The sequence below is a fragment of the Oncorhynchus mykiss genome, chromosome 21, assembly GCF_013265735.2.
Source record: "Oncorhynchus mykiss isolate Arlee chromosome 21, USDA_OmykA_1.1, whole genome shotgun sequence".
NCBI lineage: Eukaryota > Metazoa > Chordata > Actinopteri > Salmoniformes > Salmonidae > Oncorhynchus > Oncorhynchus mykiss.
Window position 1 is genome coordinate 34,690,075 of NC_048585.1, and position 17,492 is coordinate 34,707,566.

The 17,492-nt window shown below is 42.5% G+C and overlaps 1 protein-coding gene across 8 annotated transcripts in view; it reads right to left on the reverse strand.

Moving 5' to 3' along the window:
- The window catches only part of LOC110500291 (lysine-specific demethylase 5A), a 76,598-nt gene that overhangs the window by 28,905 nt on the left and 30,201 nt on the right, over positions 1 to 17,492 (reverse strand). For all 8 annotated transcript variants that reach the window (XR_005038585.1, XM_021577596.2, XM_021577595.2 and 5 more), the window contains exons 9-20: positions 16,746 to 16,865; positions 14,749 to 14,907; positions 14,294 to 14,475; positions 13,346 to 13,508; positions 12,486 to 12,605; positions 11,261 to 11,455; positions 10,787 to 10,968; positions 5,858 to 5,982; positions 5,591 to 5,741; positions 5,181 to 5,301; positions 4,801 to 4,977; positions 4,493 to 4,671 (exon numbers count right to left, since the gene is read on the reverse strand). Coding sequence is in view for 7 of the 8 variants with exons in the window: in XM_021577596.2 (XP_021433271.2) it covers positions 4,493 to 4,671; positions 4,801 to 4,977; positions 5,181 to 5,301; positions 5,591 to 5,741; positions 5,858 to 5,982; positions 10,787 to 10,968; positions 11,261 to 11,455; positions 12,486 to 12,605; positions 13,346 to 13,508; positions 14,294 to 14,475; positions 14,749 to 14,907; positions 16,746 to 16,865 (1,874 nt within the window). In the remaining variant the exon portion in view is untranslated. The remainder of the gene's footprint in view (positions 1 to 4,492; positions 4,672 to 4,800; positions 4,978 to 5,180; positions 5,302 to 5,590; positions 5,742 to 5,857; positions 5,983 to 10,786; positions 10,969 to 11,260; positions 11,456 to 12,485; positions 12,606 to 13,345; positions 13,509 to 14,293; positions 14,476 to 14,748; positions 14,908 to 16,745; positions 16,866 to 17,492) is intronic.

The following is a 17,492-nucleotide window of genomic DNA, read 5'->3' on the forward strand; positions in this document are numbered from 1 at the left end:
AACATGTATCTTTCGTCAAAGTTTTGATTAGTATTTCTGTTATTTGACGAAGCTCTCTGTAATTACTCCAGATATTTTGGAGGCATTTCTGAACATGGCGCCAATGTAAACCGAGATTTGTGGATATAAATATGCATATTATCGAACAAAACATAAATGTATTGTGTAACATGGTGTCCTATGAGTGTCATCTGATGAAGATTATCAAAGGTTAGTGATTCATTTTATCTCTAATTCTGCTTTTGTGACTATCTTTGGCTGGGAAAAATGGCTGTGTGTTTTTTGGATTTGGTGGTGATCTGACAAATATACAGTGGGGCAAAAAAGTATTTAGTCAGCCACCAATTGTGCAAGTTCTCCCACTTAAAAAGATGAGAGAGGCCTGTAATTTTCATCATAGGTTCACTTCAACTATGACAGACAAAATGAGAAAAAAAAAATCCAGAAAATAGGATTTTTAATGAATTTATTTGCAAATTATGGTGGAAAATAAGTATTTGGTCAATAACAAAAGTTCCTCAATACTTTGTTATATACCCTTTGTTGGCAATGACAGAAGTCAAACGTTTTATGTAAGTCTTCACAAGGTTTTCACACCCTGTTGCTGGTATTTTGGCCCAATCCTCCAGAGCAATGATGTTTTGGGGCTGTTGCTGGGCAACACAGACTTTCAACTCCCTCCAAAGATTGTCTACGGGGTTGAGATCTGGAGACTGGCTAGGCCACTCCAGGACCTTGAAATGCTTCTTACGAAGCCACTCCATTGCCGGGACGGTGTGTTTGGGATCATTGTCATGCTGAAAGACCCAGCCACGTTTCATCTTCAATGCCCTTGCTGATGGTAGGCTTTGTTACTTTGGTCCCAGCTCTCTGCAGGTCATTCACTAGGTCCCCCCGTGTGGTTCTGGGATTTTTGCTCACCGTTCTTGTGATAATTTTGACCCCACGGGGTGAGATCTTGCGTGGAGCCCCAGATCGAGGGAGATTATCAGTGGTCTTGTATGTCTTCCATTTTCTAATAGTTGCTCCCACAGTTGATTTCTTCAAACCAAGCTGCTTACCTATTGCAGATTCAGTCTTCCCAGCCTGGTGCAGGTCTACAATTTTGTTTCTGGTGTCCTTTGACAGCTCTTTGGTCTTGGCCATAGTGGAGTTTGGAGTGTGACTGTTTGAGGTTGTGGACAGGTGTCTTTTATACTGATAACAAGTTCAAACAGGTGCCATTAATACAGGTAACGAGTGGAGGACAGAGGAGCCTCTTAAAGAAGAAGTTACAGGTCTGTGAGAGCCAGAAATCTTGCTTGTTTGTAGGTGACCAAATACTTATTTTCCACCATAATTTGCAAATAAATTCTTTAAAAATCCTACAATGCGATTTTCTCATTTTGTCTGTCATAGTTGAAGTGTACCTATGATGAAAATTACAGGGCTGTCATCTTTTTTGCACAATTGTTGGCTGACTAAATACCTTTTTGCGCCACTGTATGTTGTGTTTTCGCTGTAAAACACTTTAGAAATCGGACACGATGGGTAGATTAACAAGATGTTTATCTTTCATTTGTTGTATTGGACTTGTTAATGTGTGAAAGTTGAATATTTCATTCCGCCTTTTCAGCGGAATGTTGGGGGGAGGGTTCCGTTAGCGCAACGTGTGTCCTAGACAGGTTAAAAGTGGTAGGACAAATGCTGATATCCAGATCTTTGGAATTTCATCACATTCCATGGTTAGATTGAACAGAGATGTAAGTGGTTCAGCTATGAAATCAGCTGCCAGATTTAAAAAGCAGGGATCCAAAAGATCAGGACCTGCAGGCTCTCTCTGATCTAAGGATTTCAGGGCTTTATGTACAACCTGCACTGAGAATGGCAAAAAGCTAAAAGTTTGACCAGCTCTCACTGGTTCATGCACACAGGGTTATACAGAGACAGAGGACACTGAATCAAACAGCCTACCAGATGATACAAAGTGCTCATTGAAACAATTCAGCATTTCAGTTGTCATATATAGTAACAGAGTCCTTCAAAACACATGACGGTAATTCAATAACATTACTGTTACCAGAAATAGACTTAAGACCTTCCAAAACTTTTTAGGGTCATTCAGGTTATCAGTGGTAACAGACATAACATATTCAGACTTGGCCTTCCTGAGAAGAAAATAACACTTGTTTTGTAACTGCCTAAAAATAAGCCAATCGGCATCAGAACATGATTTCCTTGCTTTAACCCAGGCTAGATTACGGTCGTGAATAATACAAGACCCCTCAGAAGAAAACCATGGATTATCCCGCCCTTTAACCCTGAACCTGCAGAATGGGGCATGTTTGTTTACTATTTGGGGAAAACCATCATGAAAGAATTTCCAGGCAGTTTCCACATCAGGGATAAGCTCAATCTTGCTCCAGTCAAAAAACAAATCATGAAAGAAAGCCAGTTCATTAAAACACTTCAAATGTCTCTTACGAATAAAACGTGGGTTTGTCTTTAGAACCTTAGTATTTCTAACAGCAACAGCACAATGGTCACTTAAATCATTACAAAAAACACCAACCGCAGAATATTTATGTGGAACATTTGTCAATAGCAAATCAATCAGGTTAGATTTATCTGGGCATTTAAGATTTGGGAGAGTGGGTGAGTTAATCAACTGGGTAAGATTCATAGAATTACAAAACATTTTTAAATCAGACACCGGCTTTAACCAACACCAGTTGAGATCACCAATCAAGATCATTTCACTGTAAAGAACATAAGGTGCGACAAAGAAGAAAATGCATCACCGAGAGCAGAGGGGGGTCTATAACAGCCAATCGCAGTTATAGAGAGGCCCTTTGAAACCTCAATATTCAAAGCAAGAAATTACAACTGTTTACAAATAGTTTCAGACTTTGCCACACTTACATGGAATTTAGATTTTACATAAATAGCCACACCCCCACCTTTCTTAACCTGATAAACATTGCAACCACTTATCCAAATATCTTTATCAAAAACAGACTTGCTGAGCCAGGTTTCAGAAAACACAATTACATCAGTATCAGTTGATTTAGCCCAAATCCTAACCCCATCAATTTTTGACTTAAATTAAAAATACCAAAACCAGATCTTGATTTAAAATCAAAGGGGGTTTTGAGACATTGCATATCGGGGCCAGGGTTAGGTTCCAATTTCAGTTAACTAGTCCAACACAATAACAACCTGCCTCTCTCTCGTTGCACTCCACAAGGAGCCTGCCTGTTACGCGAATGCAGTAAGCCAAAGTAAGTTGCTAGTAAGCATTAAACTTATTTAATAAAAACTATCAATCATAATCACTAGTTAACTACACATGGTTGATGATATTACTAGATATTATCTAGCGTGTCCTGCGTTGCATATAATCTGACTGAGCATACAAGCATACAAGTATCTAAGTATCTGACTGAGCGGTGGTAGGCAGAAGCATTCATTCAAATTGCACTTTAGAGCATTTTTCCAGGAGCTCTTTGTTGTGCGTCAAGCCTAGCGCTGTTTATGACTTCAAGCCTATCAACTCCCGAGATGAGGCTGGTGTAACCGAAGTGAAATGGATAGCTAATTAGCGCACGCTAATAGCGTTTCAAACGTCACTCGCTCTGAGACTTCTAGTAGTTGTTCCCCTTGCTCTGCATGGGTAACGCTGCTTCGATGGTAGCTGTTGTCGTTGTGTTGCTGATTCGAGCCCAGAGAGGAGCGAGGAGAGGGACGGAAGCTATACTGTTACACTGGCAATATTTAAGTGCCTTTTAGAACATCTAATAGTCAAAGGTTAATGAAATACAAATGGAATAGAGGGAAATAGTCCTATAATTCCTATAATAACTACAACCTAAAACTTCTTACCTGGGAATATTGAAGACTCATGTTAAAAGGAACCACCAGCTTTCATATGTTCTCATGTTCTGAGCGAGGAACTGAAACGTTAGCTTTCTTACATAGCACATATTGCACTTATTTTCTTCTCCAAAACTTTGCTTTCGCATTATTTAAACGAAATTGAACATGTTTCATTATTTACTTGAGGCTAAATTGATTTTATTGATATATTATATTAAGTTAAAATAAGTGTTAATTCAGTATTGTTGTAATTGTCATTATTACAAATAAAATTAAAAAATACATATACATAAAAAAATCAGAATAAAAATCCAAAAGAAAATTGGCCGATTAATCAGTATTGGCTCAATAAATCGGTATCGGCGTTGAAAAATCATAATCGGTCGAACTTCTAGTGTATATACTGTATCCTTCACTATCATATCTTAGCCGCTCTGTCACTGCTTATCCATATATTTTATACAAGCATAAGCATTTCCCTACAAATCGCAATAACATCTGCTAACCATGTGTATGTGCCCAATAAAATTTGATTTGAGGTGACTTTAGAAAAGCATTGTCATATTCTCATTTACCTGGCCTTTAGGCAGATGAGATAACTGTTCCATAGGTGTGTAATGTGTATCTTCATCATTACCTGGCCTGTAGGCATGCGCAGGCCTTGTCCTCCCATCTCTCTGACACAGTGAGTATCTCCTGCAACTCAGCCATGGCCTTCTCCACAGCATGGTGTGGTGCCAGCCCCACCCCAGAGTCTATCAGCCGCTTCATCAACTCCAGGGTCACCCGGTGGGGCTCTGCCAACGTCACACGCACCTAATGATAACAAAATGTTTCAATTAAATATTTTTCCTCTCCCATAAAACATACATTTTAGACTGCTGAAGAAAGCACAAAGTGAGGTAAAACACTACGCTAATGTACAATAATATCATCAGTCATCACCTCATCCAGCCAGCGGGCCTGCTGCAGCTCCTGTTTGAGCCTGGGCAGCTCAGGTAGTTCCACATCCAGACCTCCACCCAGGTCTAGCAGGGCCTGCAGCTTGGAGGAGTCAGGCAGCTCGTCAGCCAGGGCTACCTGGGCTCTCTCATGGAAGTCCTCCACGTTCTCTAGTAACTCCTGTGGAGGGAGGGAGACAGGGATGAAGGGCCGAGGGATATGGTGTTAAATACTAACAATCAAGGACTACTAATCAACTAATAGTGGTTTGGGGACAGGTCAACTTCAGTGATAAAATACAAATAGAGTAGGATGTCAAGAGGAGGAGAATTACTGTACATCTCTTAAGAAGGGCCAGTGACTGTATTAGGTGTGGGACTTACTTTGACCTGTCGAGCCTGTCCAATGACACAGGGCAGTTTGAACAGCAGCTCTACAAAGACTTTCAGCTCCTCCACTGTCAGCTTGTTACGAGTCCTGCTGCTCTCTGGATGCTGCCTGGTACTGGAATACAGAGACATATACTTTGAGTTGATTTATTAGGGTATACATGTTAAATGGTGCTTTAGGTTATGTCCCGATTTGCTACCCTTCTCCCAAAGTGTGCACTAGCACACTCTCCCTCACAGATTCTATGGTGTAAAAACAATAAAGGAGAATGCTGGCACCAAACCAATGCTTTTAATTCCATGGTGTGGAGTGTGCAAGTGCACAATTCAGGAGAAGGGTAGAGAAAAGGGATATACACTTTAGTGTGACATAACAGCAGTGTGTGTATCTGTACTCTACTGACCTGTGTCTCTGCTTGCGGCTGAGCAGTACCTGGGCCACAGAAGAGCAGGTTTCGGCCTCCTTCACCATCTCTCTGAGCCGACGGAACAGACTGTTCTCTGGATACTTCCTGTCCTCTGCATCCTCCAGAAGAACCTTCAACTCTATCAGGTCTGACAAAGGGAAATTGACAGAGACACAGACAGGGAAGAAAGACATGAGGCATGGGGTATCACAGTACAATTGTTATAATATTTTGCAGAGTATTTCCACCAGATTGTCCTCCTACCTTTCTTGTTCTTGTGGTCAGCAGCCAAGGCATCAGTGACCCGCTTGGCCCAGGTGTCATAGGACTGGGCTCTGGACTTCACCCCATACAGCATGGAGGGAAACTCCTCCAGATCATACCGGTAGCTGGAATACAAAGAGACAGAAGAGCGTCAGAATCTATTTAATATTGATTGCTATACGTGGTCAAATTGACCCATATTAAAACCTCTTAGGGATAGGCGGGACGCAAATGTCTCAACTGGCCAATTGCCAGAGGAAATGCAGAGCGAGAGATTCAAATAAAATGCTATAAAATTCAAACCTTCATTAAATCACACATGTAAGATACTCAATTAAAGCTACACTCGTTGTGAATCCAGCCAACATGTCAGATTTTTTTTATGCTTTTCGGCGAAAGCATAAGAAGCTATTATCTGATAGCCTGCACCCATCTGCACCAGCAGTGAACAAAGGAGCTAGCATATTTCAACCCTGCAGGCGCTACACAAAACGCTGAAATAAAATATAAAACATGCATTACCTTTGACGAGTTTCTTTTGTTGGCACTCCAATATGTCCCATAAACATCACAATTGGTCCTTTCGTTCGATTAATTCCGTCCATATATACCCAAAATGTCCATTTATAAAGCACGTTTGATACAGAAAAAAACAGTCACTACAAAATATTTGAAAAGATGCCTATAAACTTTGCCAAAATATTTCAAACTACTTTTTAATACAACGTTGGGTATTTTTAAACGTTAATAATCGATCAAATTGTAGACGGGGCAATCTGTATTCAATACAGGAAAGAAAACAAACCAGCGCTGCTTTTCACGTCTTGCGCAACTCACAAAAGTGTCCCCAGTTCCAAGTTGGCCTACTTCTTCATTGCACAAAGGAATAACCTCAACCAAATTCCAAAGACTGGTGACATCCAGTGGAAGCGGTAGGAACTGAAAATAGGTTCCTATGAAATATCCTATGGCAAAGACATTTCAGGGAACAGAGAGGGGGAAAAAAACAAAAAAAAATCTGAACAGTTAGTCCTCGGGGTTTTGCCTGCTACATAAATTTGGTTATACTCACAGACATGATTCAAACAGTTAGAAACTTCAGAGTGTTTTCTATCCAAATCTACGAATGATATGCATATCTTATATTCTTGTCATGAGTAGCAGGAAGTTGAAATTGGGCACGCTATTTATCCAAAAGTGAAAATTCTGCCCCCTAGCTTCCTATTGAATCATTAAAAAGCAACTTTCAATGGAGATTAGATTTATTTTGGGTCAGTGAAACTACATCCAAGTCATCACTGATGCATTGTAAAACAACTATCATTAATCAGTGGGCTCTTATGGGGGCTTCTGAGCAGTACAGAGTTCCTAACACCTCTACTTCATTCATCCATCCATTTATCCAATTCCTTCTCACCAGAGACACTTGTAACTCCCTAAATTAATTTATTCACTCACCCACCCCTCTCTCCTCAGTAGAGCTGCCCTCCCACCCCAACAACCACCCCCCCCCCTTAGTAGAGCTGGGACGATCAGACATTTTTTATCGACACTGACCATAACAATGATGATGACGCCGGAGGGGAGGTCTGCCGTCATATCGGCTCTAAACCAACCATGATATTTTGTTTGTTTTTTTCTCGTTGTTCGTAACTTGTTTTGTACATAGTGTTGCTGTTACCGTCTCTAATGACCAAAACGAGCTTCTGGACATCAGAACTGGAATTACTCAACTCAAATTGAACGAGGAGTTCGTCTTCAATGAGTAGGATGCGAGGGATATACTACAGACACCCGACCAGGCCCAGATCCCCGTGATTCGCTGGAAAAGAAAACTGAGCTTTTGCGGAAAGAGATCAGGGTGCCTTGTGTGGATCAGGCGATGAGTGGCTAATCTGCCTTTTCCTTCCATTCTGCTAGCTAACGTTCAATCGCTGGAAAATAAATGGGACGGACTGAAAGCATGTATATCATACCACCGGGACACTAAAAACTGTAATATGTTAGGTTTCACAGAATCGTGGCTGAACGACGACAATAAGAAAATACAGATGGTGGGTTATACACTATTAGCAGGAAAGAACAGCTGCCTCTGGTAAGACACGGGGCGGGAGCCTAAGCATATTTGTAAACAATAGCTGGTGCACGATATTTAAGAAAGTCTCAAGGTTTTACTCACCTGAGAGAGTATCTCATGATAAGCTGTAGACCACACCATCTACCTAGAGAGTTTATCTGTATTGTTCATAGCTGTCTACATACCACAGACCGATGCTGGCACTAAAACCTCACTCAATGAGCTGTATACCGTCATAAGCAAACAGGAAAACGCGAGGCGGCGCACCTAGTGGTCGGTGATTAAAATGCAGGGAAATCAGTTTCACTTAATTTCTATCAGCATGTTAAATGTGCAACCAGAGGGAAAAAAATTCTAGACCACCTTTACTCCACACACAGAGACGCGTCCAAAGCTCTCTCTCGCAAAGCTCTCTCCTCCTGATTCCTGCTTACAAGCAAAAATTTAAGCAGGAAGCACCAGTGACTCGGTCTATAAAAAAGTGGTCAGATGAAACAGATGCTAAACTACAGGACTGTTTTGCTAGCACAGACTGAAATATGTTCCGGGATTCTTCCAATGGCATTGATGAGTACAGCACATCAGTCACTGGCTTTATCAATAAGTGCACAGTGACTGTAGGGCAAAAAAGTATTTAGTCAGCCACCAATTGTGCAAGTTCTCCCACTTAAAAAGATGAGGAAGTGTACATATGATGAAAATTACAGGCCTCTCATCTTTTTAAGTGGGAGAACTTGCACAATTGGTGGCTGACTAAATACTTTTTTGCCCCACTGTACCCCAAACAGAAGCCATGGATTACAGGCAACATTCGCACTGAGCTAAAGGGTAGAGCTGCCGCTTTCAAGGAGCGGGACTCTAACCCGGAAGCTTATAAGAAGTTCCACTATGCCCTCAGACAAACCATCAAACAGGCAAAGCAACAATACAGGACTAAGATCGAATTGTACTACACCGGCACCGACGCTCGACGGATGTGGCAGGGCTTGAAAAGTATTAGACTACAAAGGGAAGCACAGCCGAGAGCTGCCCAGTGACATGAGCCTAACAGATTAGCAAAATAACTTCTATGCTCGCTTCGATGCAAGTAACACTGAAACATGCATGAGAGCATCAGCTGTCCCGGACGACTGTGTGATCACGCTCTCCTGCAGGCGATGTGAGTAAGAACTTTAAAACAGGTCAACATTCACAAGGCCGCTGGGCCAGACAGACTACCAGGACGTGTACTCCGAGCATGCACTGACCATCTGGCAAGTGTCTTCACTGACATTTTCAACCTGTCACTGACTGAGTCTGTAATACCAACATGTTTCAAGCAGACCACCATAGTCCCTGTGCCCAAGAACACTAAGGTAACCTGCCTAAATGACTACCGATCCATAGCACTCACATCTGTAGCCATGAAATGCTTTGAAATGCTGGTCATGGCTCACATCAACACCATTATCCCAGAAACCCTAGACCCACTCCAATTTGCATTACTGCACCAACCGATCCACAGATGACGCAATTTCTAATGCAATCCACACTGCCCTTCCCCACTTGGACAAAAGGAACACCTATGCGAGAATGCTATTCGTTGACAACAGCTCAGCGTTCAACACCATAGCTGAGTGATGAGCTTTGAGGGTACTAAGGACCCTGGGACTAAACACATCCCTCTGCAACTGGATCCTGGACTTCCTGACGGGCCGCCCCCATGTGGTAAGGGTAGGTAACAACACATCCGCCACGCTGACCCTCAACACGGGTGCCCCTCAGCGGTGCGTGCTCAGCCCCCTCCTGTACTCACGGTTCTCTCTCATGACTGCAGAGCCAGGCATGACTCCAACAACGTCATCATTAAGTTTGCTGATGACAAAAGTGGTAGGCCTGATCACCGACAACGACGAGACAGCCTGTAGGGAGAAGGTCAGAGACCTGACCGTGTGGTGCAAGGATAACAACCTCTCCCTCAACGTGATCAAGACAAAGGAGATGATTGTGGACTATAGGAAATAGAGGACCGAGCATGCCCCCATTCTCAACTGGGCTGAAGTGGAGCAGGTTGAAAGCTTCAAGTTCCTTGGCTTCCACATCACCAACAAACTAACATGGTCCAAGCACACCATTACAGTCGTGAAGATGGCACGACAAAACCTATTCCCCCTCAGGAGACTGAAAAGATTTAGCATGGGTCTTACAACTGCACCATTGAGAGCATCCTGACGGGTTGCATCACTACCTGGTATGGCAACTGCTCGACCTCCGTATGCACTACAGAGGGTAGTGCATACGGCCCAGTACATCACCGGGGCCAAGCTTCCTGCCATCCAGGACCTCTGTACACGGCAGTGTCAGAGGAAGGCCCCAAAAATTGTCAGACTCCAGCCACCCGTGTCATAGACTGTTCTGTCTGCTACCACACGGCAAGCTGTACCAGAGCGCCAAATCTAGGTCCAAGAGGCTCCTGAACAGCTAATCAAATGGCTACCCAGACTAATTATTTGTTATTCTTAACTCTTACTTTCTTTGTTGTTGGTATTTTCTTAAAACTGCATTGTTGGTTAAGGGCTTGTAAATAAGTCCCACACCTGTTGTATTCGCTCATGTGACATATACAATTTTGATCAAATTTGATTTGACAAATCACTTAGCGATCATTAAGATAAGTAGCCTATTTTAGATAAATGTGAAGTTTGAAATGAAATGTTTGTTAACATGGGTGATTGTTAATAGGACAATTGATAGCTACAACCATTAAGCTAGTAGTAGTTTAAAGGATAATAAATTAAAAACTAGTGCACATTGTTATGAAGTTATTGCTCCAGATGGTCTTTGGTCCATATCACACAGCTGTAGTAACTAACCGTAGACACTTGATTCCCAGGGGACAGTCACATAGCTCCTTGGCGTGGTGCAGACAGACGAGATGCTCTGGGCTGCAGGGACACGTCAGAGCTGACAGGAAACAGGTGGTCTTACACTTCTGACACTGCCGTTCGTCATCAGGGACCAGCTCAAACACCTCCTGCTCCGAGGACAGCACACCCTGCAGACAGAGGGAAAATCGCAACCAGAAAACAATCCACTTCAACTAGACTGGAAGGACGAATGTGAAATTACAGAATTGATTAACTTTTGGGGTGATAGGAAATCATTTGAAACATATCTTTGGGATCGTGCGATGTCAATATATTGTTAGATAGTGTATCATCATAATGTATTCCCAGGTAAACCCCGCTTGCATTACTTCACCCTCTCTGTCCTGGCCCTCCTGTCAAGTTCTCCTAAAGTGACAAAAAGTTGTTTATATAGAAATCCCCCTGGGCCCTGTCCCTCACCATCTCCTGCAAGGCCTGTCTGAGCCGTGTCTCTTCCTCCATCATCTCTCCCATCTCTCTGAAGACTGCAGCAGCCAGCTCCACATCCAGGCTCTCGGGGTCGGCAGCCATCTTGCACAGCAGCTCCTCGTGGGAGAAGACACAGTAGCGGTGGAGCCGCCGGTAGTGGGCCACACACTGACGACCCATCGGGAGCTTGAAGGGGATGGACACACAGAGACAGTCAAAAGTCTAATCGATTCCTTTGATCCTTTCTCCTCAAAACATCAAGGAGAAGCAAAGAAAGCAATGGAACGGGAATATCTAAGATGATTGAGTCACCAAGACAACAATGCAGACAGTAAGAAGGGTATAAAATATTTTACGAAACAATTTTAAGCTCCCAACTAGGCTTGGGCGGTATACCGGGGCATTTGGAAATAGCCACGAGATGGTTTTCCAATACCGTCAATAGCGTTGAAACTACTTATTTGATGTTTTTTTTATTAATTTGAATATCTGTTGCAACTCAAGTAAATACCTGCAGTCAACTTGTGCAATATGTTTGGAGATAAAGATTGCGATCTTCCATTTCACCAGTAACATAAGCTTCATAATGAAAAATTAACGGTAGTCCCCAGTCACGTTGTTTTTGTTTACAAGCACAGAACTACTACTGAGACCACAGCCTTGTGAGTCACTCACAGTTGTGCAGCATGCACCAGGTGATCTAGTTACAGTATGGAATTCACAACTAAATGTTTGCCTGCAAGATATCTTATAACTAAGTAACTGTCTAAAATGTGGTAAATGCTCTGAAGTTCTGCATTTGGTTTGCTAATTTAGTAGTTAGTTAGCTAAGTGGTTAGCTTCTTCCAAAATCAAGCATTCAGATAATCCCCTTCCTGATCCAAAGCCTTGCTGTCTAATATTTGTTTTGTGCGTGCAGCATTTGAGTTTAGGTCAGTGACTATAAAATATTTGAAATGCGCTTGTTAGCATTTAGTTAGCATTCACTATGGGATTTTACATGTTCTTGTTAGCATTGTTAACCTTTAGATGACAGATTATCAATTGGGTTTGAAAACAGTGCCGGTATTACCGAATATTCCGTTATGGCACAAAATCGGTATGAAGGTATGATAATCTTGATACCGCCCAAACCTACTCCAAATTTCAAAATTCCAATTAAACATTCTGGTAATATGTGTTTACACACAAACACTTGCTAAAACTTTAAACTCACCCAGTCTGCGGTACAGAAGTTGACAGCTTCAGCAAAGTTGTATCCCTGGTTGAAGCCACTGTGGTAGGCTCTGGGAAAGGTCACCACAAACTCCCCCGCACACTGGTTGGTGCGGAAAACCTAAGTGGCACAAACACACACCAGTAAAAGACACGATGCAGAATTGGTCTTGTAAAAACAGCTGTGGAAAAAGCACCCAATTGTCATACTTGAGTAAAAGTAAAGATGCCTTACTAGAAAATGACTCAAGTAAAAGTCACCCAGTAAAATACAACTTGAGTAAAAGTCTAAAAGTAAAAATTATTTAAAATTGCTTATATTACGCAAACCATATGGCAGTTTTATTTTTTTCAATTTATGGATAGCCAGGGGCACACTCAAACACTCTGACATCATTTACAAATGAAGCATGTGTTTAGTGAGTCCGTCAGATCAGAGGCAATAGGGTAGACCAGGGATGTTTTCTTGATAAATTTGTGAATTGGACAATTTTCCTGTCCTGCTAAGTATTCAAAATGTAACGAGAACTTTTGGGTGTCAGGTCAAAATGTCTGGCGAATGTAGTTAAGTAAAAGTTGTCCAAAATATAAAACAGTAAAGTTCAGTATAGATACCCAAAAAAACTACTCAAGCAGTACTTTAAAGTATTTTAAGTACTTCACACCACTGCGTAAAAGAGGCCAGGGGCCGTATGTATCAAGCGTCTCAGAGGCGGAGTTCTGATCGAGGGTCAGATCTCGACCCTTGAGATCTATAAACGTATTCATTGTGATCCAACAGGCAAAACTGTTCCTAGATCAGCACTCCTCCTATGAAACAGTTGATACATACAGCTACTGATGGAAACACACACTACATACGGGCACTCCATGCTCCATGAGGATGTTGGGATTCATGATGGTGACAAGCTGGTGCAACAGGTCAGGCTGAGAGTCAAACAGCTCTGGGGCCAGCTTCTTCATCACTGACTCCAGCTGCTCTGCCGCGTGGGCCGGGACACCATACCACGTCTTAGGCTCCCCCCTGGAGAGACAGGCAGAGAGAGAGATGGTTAACCAATCAGTCAAATGAAGATAGGGAGTACAATTGTATCTATGACCCATTGCAATGTAATGGGAATTTTAATGTTGGTTCTTTTCTTATAACTAATTTCTGTGTTCTATTACAATCTTCGGCAAAATCATTCGCAAGGAGATTCCTGCAAAAATATTATTTGAAGATTAAATAGAGGGCTGTTATAGGCCAATGTTTGTGTTCATGCAAGTGACTGTACAAATCCTCACTTATCAGTAGCTGCAATTTGGCAGTACGCCCAGATGTTGTTATGAGAACGAACAAAAGTTCTGTTTCAAGGTCTCAGAGAGGAGAGGAGAAGCCTCGTGAGGTGTTGGTCTGTCATGTTATGAAACAGTATTGGTCAGTCACATGAATGAAACAAAACGGTAATGATGAATTAATTATGCTAAATCATGCAAATATAACTTGTCTGTGTATAGCCATATATAAGACAACTGCTGGGAATGACCCAGGGAGAGCTCCTGATTGACATGTGTACTATGGTGTATTGAGTTGGAACCTCTCCAGCGCGCTGACAATAAACAAAGATTCATTTAAGATTTACTTTCCCTGTGTAAGAATTTTTCCACAACAGCAACATTGTATACGGTTTACATCGTTTTGTCTGTCTCATCCCACTGAGGACTTAAAAAAACACGTTATTTGTGTCCTTTGAACAAAAATATATAGTATTACTAAATACTTGGGTAAGCGGCTGATTTAGGACAAGAAATTCATGTTTGTTACTTTACCAGTGCAGGAAGTTGATGGAGTAGCTCCAGTGGTCCTCGATGTGCCAGCAGAAGGAGGAGAAGCACATGCCCACATAGAGCCAGGGCACCTTCATGCCAGAGATATCCACGTTTATGTGGGTAAGGACCGACTGCTCCAGGACTGGCATGTTATTCAGGTTCCAGCCTGAATTGGCATACTCCTACAGAAGAACAAGACAGAGGTGATCAAAGTTACTTATTGATCGTAAATAACAAAAGCAAGCCGTTAAGGGAGTGGATTTCATACAGGGGCTCTTTCTCAATTAATCTTTCCACGATTCCTTGTGTCATGTCCTCTCTCTATTCCATAAAAGGCATTAGAGGAGAAGGTCCGAATGTAGGAACAGATCTTCACCTCCAATGCGTTTTGAAAAGGTGGCGAAAGACTAACGAGAAAGAGTCGAGGTCATTTGTCCCAGTTGGTGCATAGTTACCTCTTCGTCTCCCAGTAGCCGTCTCTTGCCATCCCTAACGGGGAAGCCGCTGCCCACCTCCTTAGAGCTGATGTCAGCTCCGTACTCCACAATGACATCCTCCTCGATGGAGCTCACCAGACGCCAGAACTCCTTCTCCACTAGCTCTGTAGGCACCATCTGGGGGTGCAGAGAAAGGAGAACACACACATGCATTGTTTAGATGTGATTGCGCATTAGTGGGAGAGAAAGGTTAGGTGATCAACTTCAAACAGCATGAAGGACGAAAAAAAATAAAAAGATAAATCACCCCAAAAAAGTGTGTTGAATACGTCGGACTTGATTTTGAGATGGACCTAGCCAGAACATAGTGGGGGAAAAAAAGTATTGTCAGCCACCAATTGTGCAAGTTCTCCCACTTAAAAAGATGAGAGGCCTGTAATTTTCATCATAGGTACACTTCAACTATGACAGACAAAATGAGAAGAAAAATCCAGAAAATCACATTGTAGGATTTTTTTATGAATTTATTTGCAAATTATGGTGGAAAATAACTATTGGGTCAATAACAAAAGTTTCTCAATACTTTGTTATATACCCTTTGTTGGCAATGACAGAGGTCAAACGTTTTCTGTAAGTCTTCACAAGGTTTTCACACACTGTTGCTGGTATTTTGGCCCAATCCTCCATACAGATCTCCTCTAGAGCAGTGATGTTTTGGGGCTGTTGCTGGGCAACACAGACTTTCAACTCCCTCCAAAGTGTTTTCTACGGGGTTGAGATCTGGAGACTGGCTAGGCCACTCCAGGACCTTGAAATGCTTCTTACGAAGCCACTCCTTCATTGCCCGGACGGTGTGTTTGGGATCATTGTCATGCTGAAAGACCCAGCCACGTTTCATCTTCAATGCCCTTGCTGATGGAAAGAGGTTTTCACTCAAAATCTCACGATACATGGCCCCATTCATTCTTTCCTTTACACGGATCAGTCGTCCTGGTCCCTTTGCAGAAAAACAGCCCCAAAGCATGATGTTTCCACCCCCATGCTTCACAGTAGGTATGGTGTTCTTTGGATGCAACTCAGCATTCTTTGTCCTCCAAACACAACGAGTTGAGTTTTTACCAAAAAGTTATATTTTGGTTTCATATGACCATATGACATTCTCCCAATCTTCTTCTGAATCATCCAAATGCTCTCTAGCAAACTTCAGACGGGCCTGGACATGTACTGGCTTAAGCAGGGGGACACGTCTGTGGCGGCGTAGTGTGTTACTGATGGTAGGCTTTGGTCCCAGCTCTCTGCAGGTCATTCACTAGGTCCCCCCGTGTGGTTCTGGGATTTTTGCTCACCGTTCTTGTGATAATTTTGACCCCACGGGGTGAGATCTTGCGTGGAGCCCCAGATCGAGGGAGATTATCAGTGGTCTTGTATGTCTTCCATTTCCTAATAATTGCTCCCACAGTTGATTTCTTCAACTGCTTCAAGATGCTTACCTATTGCAGATTCAGTCTTCCCAGCCTGGTGCAGGTCTACAATTGTGTTTCTGGTGTCCTTTGACAGCTCTTTGGTCTTGGCCATAGTGGAGTTTGGAGTGTGACTGTTTGAGGTTGTGGACAGGTGTCTTTTATACTGATAACAAGTTCAAACAGGTGCCATTAATACAGGTAACGAGTGGAGGACAGAGGAGCCTCTTAAAGAAGAAGTTACAGGTCTGTGAGAGCCAGAAATCTTGCTTGTTTGTAGGTGACCAAATACTTATTTTCCACCATAATTTGCAAATAAATTCATAAAAAAATCCTACAATGTGATTTTCTGGATTTTTTTTCTCAATTTTGTCTGTCATAGTTGAAGTGTACCTATGATGACAATTACAGGCCTCTCTCATCTTTTTAAGTGGGAGAACTTGCACAATTGGTGGCTGACTATATTTTTTGCCCCACTGTATGTATTCCAAAATAAAAAGTTTTCTTTAGATTTTTGCCTATTACTCAAGGTGACCATTTGATTTTGATACGTACGTGCACAGGCATGTTGAAGTAGTCTGACTTGAAGTGGTCAGCCATCTCTCCAAAGCTCTGGAGGGTGTACTCCCTCACGGCTTGCTCAAAGCCAAACGCCTCCCGCGGCTTACTGCACTCCTGTAGGGTGAAAATCAAAAAATATTTTATATTTGAGATTCTTCAAAGCAGACACCACTTGCCTTGACAATTTTACACTGTTGGCATTCTCTCAACCAGCTTCACCTGGAATGCTTTTCCAGTCTTGAAGGAGTTTCCACATATGCTAAGCACTTATTGGCTGAATTTCCTTCACTCTGCGGTCCAAATCAATTGGGTTGAGGTTGGGTGATTGCGGAGGCCAGGTCATCTGATGCAGCACTCCATCACAGCACTCCGCCCTTACACAGCCTGGAGGTGTTTGGTCATCGGCCTGTTGAAAACAAATGATAGTCCCACTAAGCGCAAAACAGATGGGATGGAATATTGCTGCAGAATGATGTGGTAGTCATGCTGGTTAAATGGGGAACCACACATGCGGAGATCATCCGCTCTGCGTCTGAAAGGCACGGCGGTTGGTACCACAATTCTCAAATTTGGACAAGCACCACCGGTCGATTGTCCATTGCTCGTATTTCTTGTCCCAAGCAAGTCTCTTCTTCTTCTTGATGTCCTTTAGTAGTAGTTTCTTTGTAGCAATTTGACCCTGAAGGCCTGATTCACGCAGCCCCCTCAGAAAAGTTGATGTTGAGATGTGTCTGTTACTTG